The 13,617-nt window shown below is 35.6% G+C and overlaps 1 protein-coding gene across 2 annotated transcripts in view; it reads right to left on the bottom strand.

Moving 5' to 3' along the window:
- Positions 1–13,617, bottom strand: part of Lnpk (lunapark, ER junction formation factor) — a 54,861-nt gene that overhangs the window by 18,765 nt on the left and 22,479 nt on the right. For both annotated transcript variants that reach the window (XM_075984852.1, XM_075984851.1), the window contains exons 6-8: positions 13,250–13,290; positions 10,193–10,276; positions 10,058–10,109 (exon numbers count right to left, since the gene is read on the bottom strand). In XM_075984852.1, coding sequence (XP_075840967.1) covers positions 10,058–10,109; positions 10,193–10,276; positions 13,250–13,290 — 177 coding nt within the window. The remainder of the gene's footprint in view (positions 1–10,057; positions 10,110–10,192; positions 10,277–13,249; positions 13,291–13,617) is intronic.

Genomic DNA, 13,617 nt, shown 5'->3' with positions numbered 1-13,617 from the left:
CACAGTGAGTTCCAGGACAGCCAAGGTTACATACACACAAGATAAACTCAGTCTTGAAAAACAAAACAATAAAAAACCAACTTGATTTGTCTACTGACAAATTCAATGTAATAAAATCACCACCCAGTTACATGTCACATCTTTTTATAACAAGCCTTCCAACAGTGATACGAAAAAGAAAACATCAGAATTGGTGAAAATTTCAAACAGTAGATTTGTTTTTCAAGACTAAAAATAATAATTTTAATAAGGAAATATATACATGTATATTCTGTAATAATAAAATAATTTAAGTAGTCCTAAGAACACTATTTAAAAAGTATGCTTCAACTACTTAGGTACCTACTCCTTCACACTATGGTTACCTTCTTGGGACACTGATTTGTGCAATATATTCAGAGAAGAAAAACTTCTCTTGTATATATATAATGTTCTGTCATACATAACCTTAGCTTTCAGTTTTAGAAATTACAAAATTCTCTACAGCAGAGATTGGTCCAATGTGCCAGATTGAAGCTGCCGCTGGGTTTGTAGTTTTTGTTTACATATTATCAACAATTGGGAAAAGGCACAAAAGGAGCACACGGCCCTTACAGCTATTTACTGACTGGCTACACAGACTATTTCATGATCTACTAGATGACCTAAGCGACATAAACAGTCTCTCTCACACCTTAGCATCAGAGACCCTCTGTGACTTTTTAATTCTGTACATCACAGTAAACTGTCACAAGCCTAAATTACTGGGTTGAAACTAAAGAAATCATATGTTCATTGGTCTAAGCAGTAAAAGTGCATGAAACATTTTCGATTTGGATTCTGACAGTTTTTTTTAAAAAAATGTTTGTTTAGATAGAGTAGATATATCATAGGGTACATAAATCATAGAGTACGTATATCAAACTCCTTAGAAGGACCTGGAACTTCTGATCCTCTTGCCTCCATCTCCCAGTAGTGGAATTAGAGGCATGTAGCATCAGGCCCAGGACTTCACATACCCTAGACAGACATTCTATCAACTGAGCTACACTCCAGCCTTAAATTCTCGACGGAAAGATGACATTAATAATCAGTCAACAAAATTTAGTTACCAAATATAAGAATATGCCCAGCTATGCTAGTTTAAATTCAAAACTAAGCCAGACTCAAATTACATTAGAATAAACAAAAGAAAATAAGTTTAAAAGTAATTCTAAAACAATGTTATGATAAGACTCTCTACTCAATCTTCCTTAACTTCAGCTACATTGTTTACTGCATATGCACACAGCCTTTTCTAAACTGATGACATCTCTCAACTTTGCTTCCTCATAAAGAAAATACTTAATCGCTATGGTTACTGTAAAGAATGAGAAATTTAACATTAAGAGCTTAGCCAGAGCACATGAAAAGTACTTAATAAGCAGTAGTTATTAGTATTAGCACTAATAAACAGGTTCCATGGATTACAATAACCAAAAACTAAGCAATCTAAAGCCAAGTATAGTAAACCACATGGAATCCAAGTAGTAAAGAGGCAAAGGCACAGATCGACTCAAAGTCAGTCTGGACTGCGTGGGGAGCTATAGTTAGGTAGTAGAACAACTGCCAGAAATCAGCAAAGCCCTGAGTCAATCCCTAACACTGGAAAAATGAAAAGTAAAGAAATAAAAGTGGAAGCATTCTTAAGCAATCTAGTTCCTACAGGGATTACATTTTATAGGAATGGAAAACTGACTCCGCACTTAGGAGCAGAGTAGGTTCAGTTCCTGGAACCCACATGGCAGCTTACAATTGTCTGTAATCTCAGTTCTAGGGGTTCCAGTACCCTGTTCAGTCTTTCACGGGCACCTGGAAGGCATGAAGCACACTTACATAGGAAACACACACACACACACACACACACACACACACATATATATATAATTATAAAAATTATTTCTTTTCTATGTAAGTGTTTGCCTTTGTGTATGTATGCCCACCACATGCATCATGCCTGGGGTCCTCATCAGATCCCCTGGAACTAGACTTGCAAATGCCTGTACATCACCACTAGGTGCTGGGAAGGGAACCCAGGTCTTCTGTAAGCTGAGCCATCTCTCCAGCCTCTAGATATTTCTTAAAAAAAAAACAACAAAAAAAAAAACCAGATATTTGGGGATTGGAGAGATGGTTCAATGTTAAGAGCAATGGTTGTTTTCCCACAGGACCTGGGTTTGATTTCCAGCACACATACCAACATTGTGATCAACAGCTCCAGTTCCAGGGAATCTGATACCCTCTTTGGGCCTCTTCTAACACCAGGCACACACGTGGTACATAGATATACATGCAGGCAAACTACTCATATAAATTAAAATAATAAAATATTTAATTTATACGTTAAATGTTTCACAAGTTATTTTGGGGTTTCTTTAGTGAAAATCTAACCATGTAAAAATTAAAATCTGTCCCTGGTGCATGAGTTGGCTTTTTGGAGCCCATTCTCTATGGTGGGATGCCTTGCTCAGCAGTGGGGAGGGGCTTAGTCCTGCCTCAACTTAATGTGCCAGGCTTTGTTGACTCCCCATGGGGGGCCTTACCCTTTCAGAGGAGTGGATGGGGGATGGGTTCAGGAGGCGGTAGGGTGTGAGTGTGGGAAGGGGGGAGGGGCAACTGTGGTTGGTATGTAAAATGAAAAAAAATTAAAAATTAAAATCTTTCTCTGTAGTTTTCTGTTAATAATTCTTGAGCTGAATATTCTATAATGAAAATATAACTTAATTTTACTTTTCAAATGTGACCTAGGCATTTCCAATAGTGATTTGAATATCACCTTCTAACTCACAGAAGCTATGGACTATTCATGGAAGTATCTCCTTGCAATACTGGACAGACTGTGCAACCACATAACTGTTTGAACATTCTCACATAGAAAGGGCACCATGTCTTAAAAACTATACTACGAGGCTTAATTTTGTAATGCCTCTCAAGAGACTTGGTAGATATGATTTAATGACTCCTCCAACTAACCACTACTTTCCAAATGCAATCACATCAAACTATGTCAATCTACTTTCTCTAGCTAGTCCAGTGGTTCTCAACCTTCCTGTAATACTGAGACCCTTTAATACAGTGCTTCTTGTTGTGATGACCATAACCATAAGATTTCCACTGCTACTTCATAACTGTAGTTTTGCTATGTAATGAATCACAAAGTAAGTATGTTATACAACCCCATGAAAGGGTCATCAACCCTCCCAAAGGGGTCACGACCCAGAGGTTGAAAACCACTGCTCTAGTTGCTCCTTTTCCACTGACATTGCCATAACTTTGTATGATTCATGACCTCCTCTCATATCTATACTAGATTATATTATATCCTAAATTTTATGTCTCAGTTTTGTTCTCTATTCTATCCAATCTCCAGGATTTTTTTTTTAAAAAAAGGTCTTCTTGATTTAGATTTCATCTTACACCTGTCACAATGGTTATGACAATAAAACAAATAACTCATGCTGGCAAGGACGTGGAGTAAGGGGAAAACTCCTCCATGCTGGTGAGACTGCAAATTTATGCAGCTACTATGGAAATCAATGTGGCAGTTCCTCAGGAAGATGGGAATCGATCTACCTTAAGATTCAGCTATATTATTCTTAGGCATACACCCAAAGAAGACATCATCCTATCAAAGAGACAGTTGCTCAACCATGTTCACTGCTGTTCTATTCATAATAGCCAGAAATTGAAACAACCTAGATATCCTCAACAGATGAATGGTGAGAAAATATTGTACATTTACAATATGGACTATTACTCATCTGTTTTTTTAAATGAAATGTAAAATTCCCAGGTATATGGGTGGAACTAGAAAACATCTTGAGTAAGGTAACTCAAGATAGACAAAAATGTATGTATTCTCTTAAATGTGGATATTAGCTGTTAAGTCAATAATAACCAAGGTATAATCTAGAGTCACAAAGGTTAGGTACAGAGTAAGGGACTAAGGGGGGACAGATAAATCTCTCTAGGAAAGGTAAACAGAATAGATGGCTGTAGGTGGGATGGGGTGGAGAACAACTGGAACAGGGGGATCAAGTGGGGAGGGGGGAAAGGGAGAATGACAAGGGAGGAACATAAGAAGGAGGAGCTAAAATTAAGGGCCTTTTGAGGGGTAGTATGGAAACCTAATACAGTAGAAGCTTCCTAAAACATATAAATATATGAAGACAATCTAAATTAAACCACCAAATAAAGGGGGAAACAGAACCCCAAACTGAAAAGCTCTTGTCACCAAATGAAGCTTCCAGGAATCCAGAAATAAATTACATTTAAGTTGAGTTGCTGGCCATAGGGGTCCTACAGGAAAAACAACAACAACAAAAACAAGCAAACAAAAAAATCAGTTTGTTGCCAACACTATAGGTTGCTATCCATAAACTGGTGGCAAGTCCCTATTGCTGAAGACACCTACAGAGCTCATTGAATGTGGAGAAGTCTAGTTGGTGCCTACATAGAGACTACCTATATATGCCATTGTCTTTGGTATAGGAAAGTACTCTACCAAAGGAGAAAAAACAACAACAACCCAGCTTACAAACCCTTTGATCTGCATACAACATTGTCTTACCCACAAGACATGCTAATGCAATGGTGGGTAAAACTTGTGGGAGTAACCAACCATATCTGATTTGACTTAAGGCCCACTCCACGAGATGAAATCCATACCCAACACGGCTTGGGTGACCAAGAACCTAAGACTAGATAGCCCAAAGACCAAAGGAAAAACCAAATACTACTATTCCACTAAAAGAATATAGCAATAAAATTACTCCTAACGACATTCTGCTGTACTCATTGATCACTGCCTTGCTCAGCCATCATCACAAAGCTTCCTCCTGTAGTAGAAGGGAACAAACACAGACTCACAGCCAGACATTAAACAGACTAAGAGAAACCTGAAACATCCCTAAATGGATTTCTCCATCAAATCCCTCCCCTCAGGGATAAGGGAATCCACAGAATAGGAGGAGTACCCAGTGTAAGAACCAAAAGGGATAGAGGATATCAAGGAAATAAGGCCCTCTAACTCAACAGGATCAAGGCACATGTAAACTCAAAAATCTCCTATTCATCTGTACTGGCTGGTTTTATCTGTTACCTTGACACAAGCTACAATTCATCTGAGAGGAAGGAGACTCAGTTGAGGAAATGCCTCCATGAAATCCTGCTGTAAGGCATTTTCTCAATTAGTGATCAATAGGGGAGGGCCCAGCCCATTGTGGGTGGTGCTACACCTGAGCTGGTGTCCTGGGTTCTAAAAGAAAGCAGTCTGAGCAAGCCATGAGAAGCAAGCTAGTAAGCAGCGCCCTTCCATGGCCTCTGCATCAGCTCCTGCCTCCAGGTTCTGGCCCTGTTTGAGTTCCTGTCTTGATTTCCTTTGATGATGAATAACAATGTGGAAGTTTTTAGTTGTTGTTGTTTTTATTTTTTTTAATTAATTAATTTATTTATTAAAGATTTCTGCCTCCTCCCCGCCACCGCCTCCCATTTCCCTCTCCCTCCCCCGATCAAGTCCCCCTCCCTCATCAGCTCAAAGAGCAATCAGGGTTCCCTGACATGTGGGAAGTCCAAGGACCACCCACCTCCATCCAGGTCTAGTAAGGTAAGGTTTCTAGCCATAAATAAAGGACATTGAGCTTATAATTCGTGATCCTAGAGAAGCTAAATAAGAAGGTGAATCCAAAGACAAACACATAGGCATCCTCCTGAATATTAACCTTCATCAGGTGATGAAAGGAGACAGAGACAGAGGCCCACATTGGAGCACCGGACTGAAATCTCAAGGTCCAAATCAGGAGCAAAAGGAGAGAGAGCACGAGCAAGGAACTCAGGACCGCGAAGGGTGCGCCCACACACTGAGACAATGGGGATGTTCTATCGGGAACAATGTGGAAGTTTAAGCCGAAGAAAAATAAGCCTTTCCTCTTCAACTTGCTTTTGGTCTTGGTATTTCATCATAGCAACAGTAACCGTAACTAAGAGAGTACATTAGAATTAAATATAGTTCTCGATTTCAAGATCTTGAAAATGAAGTTTAGTCCTTGAAAAATTTAGTCTTATATAATCAACATCTTGAAAGAAATTTAATTTTTCATCATTCCCAAATACTTACATTTCTATATAATATAGAGAGTACTCAGAAGTTTATATTGTGGCAAATTTCATTTTTCATTTGTCTAAGCTTTATCGCTTTTTAAAATGAGACAAAAATCTTCCTGTCTTCTAGTCCATAATAGCAGCAAACATTTCTACATAATCTTTATGCACAGAGATCCCTACTTTGTATGCTTATTCCTTCATAGCAAAAAATAACCAATGTTTTTTTTTAAGAATAAAATTATCTAAAAACTCTTTATCAAAAAAAATGTTAGGAAAAGATCTCTGAAGGTCAAAAAAACAAAGAAAAGTCCAGAAACCATTTCAGTTAGAAGCTGTCTAAGAAGAAAAGACAACTAAACATTACTAGAACTCAAATGGTATCATAGAACAGAAAAGAGTAACATACAGCCTTCGGTTAACAATATGAACATATCACATGGCTACAAACATACCTTCTTGTTATGATAAAAGAAAAAACTTGGTGCAAGAAAAACAGGAACTCTACACTGTCTTTGACATTTGTTTACAAACCAAAGCTGTTCTTTAAAAAAAAAAAAAATGAAATCTACTTGGAACTGAAAGAGAACGTCAGAGAAGATGGGTTAATCCTCCAGTAAGCATGCTATTTCTTTTAACATAAAACCTAGGCAAATCAAACAATACTATCCTCAAAAGTTATAGTCAGTCTAAGCACAGTAAACATTAACAACTCAGTTACATAAAATAATCTATTATACATGCATCAATTTTTGCAGGTCAGCATTTGTAAGAGAGCTAGCAAAATAGACACTTCAAATTAAAATCCTTTTGGAGAGTTGCCCTTTCAAGGGCCATATATGAATGCAATATATGTATTCAGTACTTTACCTCACTTTCTGTTAATCAAAACTCAGATGAAAAAGTAAGCGAAGGTAAGAAGGAATGAGAGAGGACGGGAAAAGAGGAGGGAGGGAAGGGAAGAGGGAAAGAGAGCATGCAAGTGCAGCAGAAACTAAAGATTTCAAACCAACAGGAACTCAGAACTAACACAAACATAAAACCAACACCTATGTAACCATCACCTATAAGAACAACAGCAGGTTAAGAAAGGTGGCACACGTCTGCAATCCCAGCACTCAGGAGTCTGAGGCAGAAGGATTGCCACAAGTTCCAGATTAGTCTAGGCCACAGAGTGTAACCCTGTCTGCAAAAAGCAAAGAAGATATGAAACTAAAAGATCCTGAATAAGATTCAATGTAACTAAAATGCAATTCTGAAAAGGTAGAATAAAAATTATAACACAATTTAGAACTCTTTAAATTAGGAAAAAAAAAACAGAGTCAAGATTTCCTGGAATAATATACCCCTCCCAAGAAGTGTATTTTAGTTAAAGTTTTAAATTTTAAGAGAGATGGGACTGGGAAAATAGCTCAATCATAAAATGTATGTAGTACAAGTTGCAGGACCTGAGCTCAGTCCCCAGAAACCACAAAATGAAAAATGAAAGACCGGACAAGAACCTCCTTTGTAATCCCAGTGTGGGGAAGCAGAGACAGGAGGTCTCTAGGTTGCTAGCCAGACAACCTAGGCTCCTTGGGGAGCTAAAGGAAAGTGAAAGACCCTGCCTCAAAAAAAAAAAAAAAAAAAGATGAACAGCACCTGAAGTGCCAGCGTGAGGGTGTCCCCTGGCCTGCACATACATGTGCACACATGTGTGTATAACTATACATGCAAGAGGATATACACACATGCAATATAAATTTTTAAGGTTAAAAAATGATACCTTCATCTCTTTATTCTACAAGGCACCTGCCTATAAGTATTCAATACATTTTTAATTAAAAGTCTTTATTAATTAGAGGGAGAAAACTGTGTGCCTGTATGCCACGAAGCATATGTGGAGGTCAGAGGACACCTTCAAGGAGTCAGTTCTCCTTCTAACTGTGGATCCCGGGGTAGACTGAGGCCATAATCATGCTTGGCAGCAAAAGCCTTTACCCACTGAGACATCTTGCCTGCTCCTTAAATGCATTTTTTAAATGACTGATCACAATACAGCTAAAAATTAATCCTCTCTAAGACTATCCAAAAGCAGTGCAAGTATCCAAAGCAAATAAATCAGTAGTTTTCTATAATTATGATATGGTGTTAGAAGAAAAATTGTATTTGTGTCTCAAAATTTTCTAAAAAAAAACGTTTAAATTCTTAAAATAACTTGCTTGAAATATTTTAGTATTTAGAAAAGCAACAGCCATAGTTTTTTGCAAAATACCACACTGAAAAACATATTTACTAGTGTTAATACTTATTCAAAGAATTTCTTCAACATTATTAAATGATTCCTACAGTCAAGCTAATTAGACATTCCCATCATGCCAGTTTTCCTGTATACGGAGAACACATAAAATCCACTGTCGTTGCAAATTTCAAGCAAACAATACAGCATTGCTAACTACAGTCACCATAGTGTGCATTAGCTGTCTGTGTGGCATATTCATCTACTTAACTACAGCTCTGGATTCTTTGACCGATATCTCCCTTCTGCCCCCGTCACCTCTGTATCTCTGGAAACAACAATTTTACTCTCAGCTCCTATGGATTCAGACTTCAGCAGTACTTCTTAAAAATATGTACACAAATTGTTTCACGCAGAATAAAACTTTTTTCTATGATTGCTTAACAAATGTATAAACTATAGAAAAACTTAACACTGATTATGAATATGGGAATTTCTTTAGAAACATATATATCTAATTTATTTTAACTGTATGTGAACTTTTACTTTTACCAAAAAAACAGTGAAAAAATAAAGAAAAGAACAAGCTAATATTTCTCTAATTCAAAATCCTAGTTATAAAGACTGGTTATAAATTCTTCCCACACAGCCCTACCAGTTAGGAAACCTAAAATATGACTCATTTAATCTTCATGGTCCTTGTGGATATTTATAAAAAACATTCCCTCTCAAAGCTATAAATAGTATAGTAACTTTAAAACCAGGCTTCAATTCTGCATGGACCAGAGTTAGTTTTCTATGTATTTTTTTCTTCAATGCCACAAAATCTTGAAAACTTACCAGATTCTACTGAAAAAAATAAAGATTAAAAACTAATGCACACTCAAAATATTCACATTCCACTTCAGGAGATATTTCATATAACCATATGAAATGACTTCTGGGGGCTGATGAGGAGACTCACTAGGTAAATGCTTACCGCATAGGCCTGAGAACCTATGCTCAATCCCTTTAACCTACAAAAAGGTGGAAGGATTGAGTCAACTGCACAGTTACCCTTTGACTGCTACACATGAGCCCTGGCATACATGACCCCCCACACAACAACACACATCCTACATACAATAATAATAAACTAAATTTAAATAATTCGCAATAAATATAAAATGACTTGAAATTTTATAATACTAAATGTAAAGGTGATGATAGGCAATACAACTGCAAAAATTTGTTGTTATATGAAATTTTTTTCTATATAGTTCTATATGAACTATATAAAAAATTCATATATATTCAATCCTCATTTTTCTCATTTTTAAATTATTTTTTTTTATTTTAAAGTTTTTTAACTGTCACAAAAATCTTCATTCTCCAGAAGGAACTCATAAAAATGAAAAGATATTAAAAACAGATATTCCTAAGACTATTATTTGCAAGGGAAAAAGCTCATTATAATATAAGTAAAATTAATTAAATTTCAAAATTAAAACCAATTATTTATTTTAATCTCAATAAATATTCAATATTCTAACTTATCAATGTATTCCCACAAAATAAAAGCAAAAATATTGTTATCTATTCTATGTCGTATGTCAGATTACCAAGTATAAATGAACATAAAAGCATTTAACTTTTTACACACCACCAGCACACACTTGTGAACTCACTTGGGTGAATATGGATCTTTCCAACAGCAGCAGCAGTTTCTACAAAGTTATTTACCTTGTCCTGGTTTCGCAGTTACAGCTGCTCCAGCAGACGGCGGCTCAAACTCCTGTCAATTACAATCATGTTTAAATTACCAAGTCCCGAATACAATGGAGAAGTTGTAGTGAAAAAACAGAGTCACAGTTTTACCTTTGCTTTCTTTGATTCTGGATCAAACCTTTCGAGAATTAACTTAGCAGTCTTATAAGTTTCTTTTTCCATGACTTCTTCAAGCTACAAACAAAAATTCCCATAAATTGTTATATTTTGAATCATTATTTGTTTTTGTTTTTATAAATCGTATTCAAAAGATATTAAAATCTTGGAATCAAAAAAAATAAAATCACCCCTCTCCTGTTTGTACTTACATTCAGCAAATGTATCTAAATAAAAAGATTTCCTACGATCAAATAATTAAAATCCAAGTTTTTAAAATAGTTTCTAACCTCTAACACATTGCTTGTATTTTAGCAGCTTTACTGCAAGGAAATACCAAATCTGGCTAATTGTTTACATATAATGAGGAGAATAATTACATGCACCGACTTCAATAATGGAATGTGCAGAAATCTATCAGCCATCATTATCGGAAGTTATTAGACATGACAAGCAAGTGACAGGCAATTCCTCAGATTTATTTCCTCATAGCACTTAATGCTATTAATTTAAGAAGGTCGTTAGCCAAGAGCTTTACAAAATAAAATCTCTGTGCCAATTAACTGCTGTCAGCATCGATTTTAGATTATTTATTAGCAGAAGCAATTAGCTTGCTGCGAGTGCAGTGAAAACTCACTAACTGGAGAACAGCCATGGCTTTGCTCAAGTGACTCAAAAAGCTAACGTCCTCCCCACCCCACCCCTTTATTTTTTTTTTTTTACTTAGATTCAAACGACTTTAGAATAAAAAAAAATCCAACAGGATTTAAGTAAAATTTGTATTGGGTTTTACGCTCACACTAGGGCCTGTAATTAAAATGCTTCTTGTTCCAGCACTTTACTTACTATGCTCTCAAGTCACTTTAAAGCCTAATACAGGGGTTTGATTTTAAAAGTAATCACTAGTAAAATATCACTTCAGCAATACTTAGAGTTAAGATCTAGTCTAAGATAGTCAGCACGAAAAAAAAAAACTAGGGAAAAATTGGAACAGGACCTTCTCCTTCCCAGTGACCAATAACCACTATATGCATTATAGGTCGTGTTCATTCCAGGGACACTTATTTTAGAAAGCAACTCAAATGACATTTACTTAGCTAAAGCATAGCTTTAAAAGAAATAACCCACACAATAGAAGTTAATAGATTCCCCATTAAATGTTCAACATTTAAGAAGCTAAGTTCTGAGAAGATTAATGAATCTCAATTTAGTAAAACTAAAATATTTTACTAATTATTACACAATTATAACAAATTAATAATGATAAATAATATATAATAAATAAAGTTACTTTAATTTTATGATATAAAATTCATTTTGGCCTAGAGAAAATTAAGAATAAGTAGAGGTATCACAGAATACATCCCCAAATCAATGTCATTAGGAATATTAAAGAATTTAATCTCTGATGCTAATGCTTTTTAGACCTCTTGTGAAACAGAACTCTCAGTAACAACAGAAATGCTCTACACTAGCACAACAGAAGTCACTAAGACGAATATGATGAGTGAGCACTTAAAGTGTTGCATTGTGACCTACAGATAATTTACAGTTTTATCCCACTATGAATAATAAAAATGTGAATGTCAGGGTGACAAGAAGCTACTGATTCTATCAGCATAGCTACAGGTGCAGCCTACTGCTATGTTTACAAAGACTGGCGTATTAAGAAAATTAAGCCAGTCTCAGAGAAGCAGGTATTGTGTGTTTTCTCCTGTATGTGATTCCTAGGTTTTATACACATACAAACACATGTGTAAACATATGACGTGAGAGTGTCTACGGGGAAAGGACTAAGGGAAGTGGGGAGACCAGGGAGACACGAGAAGGGAACTCCCTCAATACAATACATACTTGTGTCAATATGTCCTTATGTAACATAATAAATATAATGACTATATGCAGTGAAAGTTTTTAAAAGATAAAAATGTTTTAAATTTTTTTAAAGGTTAGACAAAATTGTCATCTTTAACAGAGAACTCAAATCAATGCTATTTCAACAACTGCAATTCCTAGTAAGTCAGTCAGCCTTAATATTCACGTGTGTGTCTGTTTCATTTATTTTCCTTAATAAGATAATTCTAAAGTACTAATTGATACAAACCCACTCCCCATTACATTTTGTAATTGTTACTAAAATTCTTTCCATACAACATGCACCCATCGTGAGATACTGTGCTACCGCAGGCAAGCAAGTGATCAAGGACTAAAACCTTTAAAGTCAGGAGCCAAAATGAATTGTCATCAGTTTAAGTTGAACACCTCAGTTCTTTATCACAGCAACAGAAAACGAATCAACTTATTATACTCCAGACACAAGTACACTAAAGAGACTACACAAGAGTAAATTCCATCTCATGAGTTTTCTATATAACATCATACTACCAGCAATCACCACCATTTCCACTTTAATTCTAAGAAAACGTGTAAAACCATAAAGGCAAACCCCAAGATCAACTCACTTATACAGACTTTCATGTGCCGACCTCTGAGCCCCTCAGCCCTTTGTCTTACTCTAGTACTCTTCCCAAAACACACAAAGCATTCACGAACTAGGCTCACAATGTGCTCACCATTGCAGGAGTAAAGCAAAAGATACTAGAAAAAATGTCATAGTCTCTCATTTCAGTCTTTTCATGTTGAGTTTCTCTTATAACTAATATTCCTTTTTTTCTCTCTATCTCTGTCTCTCTGTCTCTCTCTCTCTGTACTCTGTACTAAAGAAACCTAAGAATGAACACAAGTATACATTTCCTCTACTGGGGCTCTAAAACACACTCTGGGCACTCACCTTTATACCCTCTGCCTCATTTAGTTCTTCAATATGAATTATTTGCTTACTTTCCCAACTAGTATAGTTCTCAGAATCTAAAAACACCACATCTAACCTTTTTCCTGTATATTATCATTAACTACAAAAAATCATAATTTCAACATCAAAATACTGTCAAAAGTGTTCCTTGAAGAGTCACTAAGGTATAATATATAAACATTAATTATTCCGTTCTTAACTTATTTATATAAATTAACTTTAGATAAAATTTAACTTACTATCTTTTTCTTCTGGGATTTTAAATCATCCAAAGCTTCGTCTAGAAAAGAAGATTTAAATAAAAGCTAAATCAAATATTAAGATGCTTAGATATGAAACTCAATCATCATAAATAATATACATGAAGTAAACACAAGAAAATGTCCAGGATTCCTCTAAATTTATCACATATGCAGAGATAAAAATTATCTTAATGTTTACCCATATATTTCATATTCTGGCTGTATTATACATTTCAAGATTCAGGAAAAATATTAATGGACTTTATATAGACAAAATTTTTTGAACAATTTATTTTTATTTTATGTGCATTGGTATTTTGCCTGCATGGATCTCTGTGTGAGGGTGTCAGATTCCCTAGAACTGT

The sequence above is a fragment of the Microtus pennsylvanicus genome, chromosome 9 (assembly GCF_037038515.1).
Source record: "Microtus pennsylvanicus isolate mMicPen1 chromosome 9, mMicPen1.hap1, whole genome shotgun sequence".
Taxonomy (NCBI): domain Eukaryota; kingdom Metazoa; phylum Chordata; class Mammalia; order Rodentia; family Cricetidae; genus Microtus; species Microtus pennsylvanicus.
The sequence above is the reverse complement of the archived record's forward strand: the minus strand, read 5'-3'. Positions and strand labels throughout refer to the sequence as shown.